General features: G+C 60.7%; 1 protein-coding gene across 1 annotated transcript in view; it reads right to left on the bottom strand.

Annotated features, from left to right (window-relative positions):
• The window catches only part of LOC104295194 (testis-expressed sequence 2 protein-like), a 4,359-nt gene extending 3,969 nt beyond the window's left edge, over positions 1-390 (bottom strand). The window contains 1 exon segment of the mRNA XM_009894916.1: positions 9-390. Within this exon segment, the coding sequence (XP_009893218.1) occupies positions 9-390 (382 nt within the window).
• Between the last annotated feature and the right edge of the window lie 5,143 nt (positions 391-5,533).

The following is a 5,533-nucleotide window of genomic DNA, read 5'->3' as shown; positions in this document are numbered from 1 at the left end:
GAGCCGGCTGAGGGGCTCCTGCACGGCCTCCGACAGCCGTCTCTTGGTGTCCTCCAGCCTGGCCTCCCGCAGGCGGAGCAGCGCGGCACGACTCTCCGATGGGGAGACGCTGGGGGAGGACGGGGCTGTGCGGGACTTGGCTGGGCTCAGCCGGGGCTGGGGGGCCCGTGGGAGGTCGGCCAGGAGCATCCCCCCAGGCTGGGGTGAGGGGAGAGGCTTCGTGTCACCGTCCATGGAGAAAAGGAGCCCACAGCCATCTCGGCCACTGCTGTCCTCCCTGGTGCCGGTGGGATGGTATGTTAGCCCATCGGTGTCCCCACATCGGGGTGAGCCCGGGGAAGGTGCCAGGGTTGGGGAAGCATCTGCCGCCGCCGCAGCCTGGTCTGCCATCGCTCGCATTGCCGATGGCGCCGGTGCTGCCAAGGAAATGGGAGGAAGCAGCTCAGCTCTGTGCCACCGAAAGGCACAGCAAGTCTCTGCCCCGGTCCTGCCTTCCTGATCAGCATCACCGTGAGCCACCGAGCAGGAGCGGGATGCCTCCAGGGACCCCATCACCGTGGGCTGGGCACTTTCCAGCCTATTTCGGGATGCTCTTGGGGCCACGGAGCTGCCAGTGGACAGGCAGCCCGTTGCTCTCCCTGCACTTCCCGGTGGGGATGGGATGGAGAAGGCACTGTGGTAAGATGAGGTCAACGATTGCGTGTGGAGAACCGCTTGTGTAACGAGGATAAACCTCAGCCAGGCAATTAGCAACGAGGGCCTCCGAGAACCCTGAGCCATAGCCAGGTCTGCAGCGAAACAAGGGGGATTTTCCCGCACCAGGACGTTACGTTGGTCCCAGTGGAACTGCGGGGGCTGTGAGGAGGGATGCATCACCAGCAGGCAGGACTCTCTGACTCCTCTAAATATTTCTTGCTTAACCGACAGTGGTTTGGCCCTCGCTTAATGCATTGCGTGAACCTGAAATGAAGCGAGCCTGAGCTGTGGCCCCAGTTCAGCATGCGGATGCTCTGGAAGCAGGGGGTCGGTGATCTCTGTTGGTTGGTAATCTCTGTTTTTACTGGAGGACCACAAAAGTTTTCCTATCACATAAAGTTTCTGTAGCCTTGAGCCCGAGCTGTGCCCCCTGTGTGATTTTGGGAGGGAGGGTGGAAGCTGCAGGATGGGCTCTGCGGGGCCAAGCCCGACACCCAGCGGGTTCATGGGGTGCTTGAGCTGCACCACTGCCCCCTTCCCCTCGCAGCATCCCTGCAGGAGCGGGGACACTGTCCCAGGGGAGCTGGGGCTGAGCAGGACCCTGCCGCCGGCGGGTGCTGTCCCTCGAGCTGTCTTACACCCGGCATCGACGTCGCCCTGGATCTTCAAAGCACTTCACCGCCACGAATTAATTACAGGCTGTGCCGCAGCTGCCTCCAGCTCCGTTTATATAATCTCACGCTTTGTGGCTTTTGCTTTGCTTCCGATTTACAGGAGCTGCTTGTAAACCCCAAATAATCCATGGGTCATTTCCCTGGTGGCACCCAGCACCCGGCAGAAACCCTGGCTGTGGGGCTGGTGCCACCCTTTTTTAAGGCTGCTGGAGCTGGCAGCACCCTCTGGCAGACGGAGCGGTCTGTGGCAGCGCACAAAGCATTGAAACACCAAAATGGGGAGCGAGCAGAAGAAAAGAAGCAGCAGAGCCATGCCCGAGAAGGGACCCCTTCCCCAATGTCATGGAGCCCCATACGCTTCCCACCCAAGCACGGTAGGTGGGGAGCAGCTGGGACCCCCACTTGCCCCTCATCATGCAGGTTTTCCAGTCGCCCTGTGCCACAGCCATCCCCAGTATCCCCAGTGCTGCACATTGCCCTCCCCAGCCCTCATCTGTGCCTACCAGAAAGCCCCAGAGCTGATCCTTGGCTGGTCCTGCCTGGTCACCACTCCCTGTCCCCACCAGGTTAGGGGGACACTGGCTCTCCTGCGCTTGGTAAGGGCTTGGCGCTCCTCTCTGCCATGCCTGGCTTTTCGTTACCACTCCTCCGGTATTTGTGGGTTTTAAAAGCTGGAAGAAAAAAAAAAAAAAAAAAAGAAAAAAAAAGAAGACTGTTTCCTGAGAGACCATTAGCACAGTGGAAGACGGAGATAATAATAGCCCGGGTTTGTATGGGAGTTCTCATCTGGCAGGGACGTCAAGTACAGCGGGGGCTATAGACACACTGCTGAAGCGCAGCCACCTCTGGGGAGTGTGGGTGCCTGGGAGGGTGGGGAGCACTGGGGATGGACCCTGCTGTGTGCCACAGCTGGACCACCACCACCCTGAGATGGAGGGTCCACCCGGAGCAGCCCTGGTGAAGGCTTTGCTGCTGGCTCAGGCTTCAGAGAGCACATATCGAGCCCAGAGGTGCCCCTGGAGCCAGGTCCTCAGTGCCAGCGCTAACCCACCTTCCAGCACAGAGCTTGTCCCCCAGCCTGTGACCGCGGGGGCATTGCAGGGCAGGAGGAATCTTTTGGCACTTTATAGGATAAATTGAATATGAAGGTGCTTGTAAGCATTTTCATCAAGCACTGGGGGTAGCTGGGTGGGCATGGCTGGGTGATGGAGCAATGGGGATGACAGGGGCATCAGAGATGGCAGCAAACAGCTCTTAGGGGATGTTCCTCACAGCACCCGTCTCGCGGAGTCTTGCGAGCCCAGCCCCAGAGGTACCCAGAAGGGCTCGGTTCTGTGTGGGATGTCCCTTTGAGGAGCGGTGCTTGGGACACCTGGCCCAGGAAGGTGACATCTCTGCAGAGCCTCAAGAGCTGCGAGTGCCCCAGCTGGGCAGGGACACAAGATCTCTAATGACTGCTGACCCCTCTTGCTGCTCTTGAAAACGACAAAGCCTCATCAGCAACCCTCTCTGCTGGACCCAGGCTCCAAATTTCCGCTCCTTGCTCTCAGCTCTGGTTCAAATTCAGGGCTTGGACTTGACCTGACACTGAGACAAGCTGTAGCCTGGACCAGGCTGGTGTCTTTGAGCATCTTCCCCCCAAAACACTCCCTTTACATGCCCGAGGCAGCAGGACCCTCCACAGCACCGCACGGTTTGGTGCTCCACAGCGCTGCCTCACCCCAGGGTGCAATTACCGACAAACCACTTGGAAAGAGAAAGTTTCCCCAGACCGGGATCTGCCCCACCAGTGCCCTGAGCCTCTCGCTCCCAGGTGGGCACTGCCCGACTGGTGTTTGCTTTTGTTGTGAAATCAGGGAGAGTTAATTGGAAAATAAATTTCCAGCATCCCCCTCCAGTTAATGAGAGGCGCTGGTGGCTGGGGCAGCGGGCTGGTGCTGCTGGCAGGGATGGTGGCACAGCTCTGCCTCGGCGCAGAGGAGGCTTTCATCACCCAGCCAAACGAGCTGGGAATCCCTCATCTAATTATCTCCACAATATACCACTACAGAAACCAAATTGCTGTGGTTATTAGCGCTGTAACTGGAGAGCTCTCTGCATTATCCTGTGATTAAGGAGCGCGGGGCTTTGAAGAAAGTCTCACTGCAACCTCCAGACATAACTTTGGGCAATGGGTAGAGCAGCGCAGGATCCCAGCTCCATATTCCGCTCCCACTTCCACGTCACATCCCTCCTTCTCAGGGGGTTTACTGGTGGATACTGGAGCGGACTTCATGCTGCTGGGGGAGCGAGGAGCCAGCCAGGCATCGCACCACACGAACGGCTCCAGGGCAGCTGTGCTTGCTGGGATGCTCAGTGCCAGCCAGCCTCAGCGCCCAGCCCCAGCACCCAGTCTGGTCCCCCAGTGACCTGCTCCCAAAGCGTCACCACCACCCTGTGCTGTCCCAGGGTTAAGCTCAGCCTTTCCACTGCTACGGACTTTACTTCACCCCCACCTCTCCGCTGTCCCTGTCCTCTGCCCGTCTCTCCCTGCACAGAGGCTGCTGATGCCGAGAGCAGCTACTAACTCACGGAGCGAAGGGAGCCTGGGCCATCCCAAGACCTTTGCATCCCTCATGGCGTGGCCCTTGCAGCTCATGGGAGAGCTCTCAGCCCCAGTTTCACCAGGACACAGCCCCGGGGAAGGATCTGGCTGGTTCACCCATCTCTTTCATTAGCACAGGCTTCACCTTCTGAAAAGGCTGGGGGGACGATGCTGCAGAGACAGGGGGTCACAGTGGCCGCTGTGGCTCCTTCCACTGGCTGAAAATCTGCGCCCCGAAGGTGTACACATCCCTTGAGTCTGTCTGGAGCCTTTCCTGACCGCCCCACTTGTCTGATCTCAGTGGATCATAAGGAAGGTGCTTTCAAAACAGCACATCACCTGTTCTCTGCGCAGTGACACGGCGCGTCCTCGGCTCCCTGCCACCCCACGGTGCTGCAGTGAGAGCCCCTTCCTCCCCCTGCCCGGGCGCCTGCCACGAATCATCAATCCCCGGGGCTGGAGTGGGGAGCTGAGCCTGCCTGAGATGAAAGCCTGACCTAATTCAAACCGGCAGCATCCAGCGGGCAAGAGCAGCCCCAGCACTGGCCCCACGCAGGGGTTTCCACGCTGGGCACAGCCCTGGGATGAGCTACTGGCTGATGGACATGTCCGACGGCATTAGGGAGCAGGGACTCATCCAAGAGCTTTGCTGTGGGCTGCAGGGATCCGGCAGCAGCCCTGGTCCGAAGGGCTCTGGCATTTTTGCTTTTGCGTCAAAAAAGGTGCAATTTCCGCAAGAGCCCACTGTATGAGGACTTACCCAAGGCTCCTCAGATAAAACTAGGGAAGAAGAGACTTGTGGTGCATGTTTGGTTGGAAGGAAAAGGAAGCCGCACGCAGCTCATCACCTCCCGGAACCTGCCAAGGAGCCAGCTGCCTGCGGTTCACCTTCAAAGCCCTACCTTGCCGCATGCCGGGCTGCTGCCTCCTCCTTCTCTGGGAGCCCCGCGCATCCCACGGAGGGACACAGCTCAAACCCTGCATCGCCTCCCCATGATGGCCTCCGTGGGGAGGGTCCCCACGGGTGACCCCTGGGTCTGCGCTCCGGGGGTGGTGGGATGAGTGGTCCCCCCTGACCCTGTGCCCACACCCCATCCACGGACACCCCGGTGTGTGCGTGGCAGGGGAGCCCCCAGATCGTCCCAAGAGCTGCCCAACCTCCATCACCCAGCGGTGCGAGGGGGGCTGGGGCTGCCCCGGCCCCCTCCCCGCGGGTCCCCCGCTCCCGCAGCACCGGTACCTGGGACAGACGGGAGGTCCCGGTGCCGCCGGGGAAAGGTCGGTCCTGGTGCTGGAGAAGGACGAGCAGTCCCGGTACCGCCGGGGAGACGGACTGGTCCCAGTGCCGGGGGATAACTGGTGTCGGTGCCGGGGGAAGGAGGACAGGAGGGTCAGTCCCGGTGCCGGGGCAGGAGCGGACCCTGTGCCGGGGAAGAAGCGCCGGTGCTGATGGAGGCCGGCCGGTCCTGGGGCCGGGCTCCAAGGACTGATGCCGGTGCCGGGAGAGGAGGGTCGCTCCCCGTGCCGGTGCCGGTGGAGCAGAGCCGGTGCCGATGCTGGAGGCGGAAGGTCCGTCCTG

This window comes from Charadrius vociferus, unplaced genomic scaffold (assembly GCF_000708025.1).
Source record: "Charadrius vociferus isolate BGI_N301 unplaced genomic scaffold, ASM70802v2 scaffold600, whole genome shotgun sequence".
Taxonomy (NCBI): Eukaryota; Metazoa; Chordata; class Aves; order Charadriiformes; family Charadriidae; genus Charadrius; species Charadrius vociferus.
Note: the sequence above shows the minus strand (reverse complement) of the source record. Positions and strands in the feature narration are given on the sequence as shown.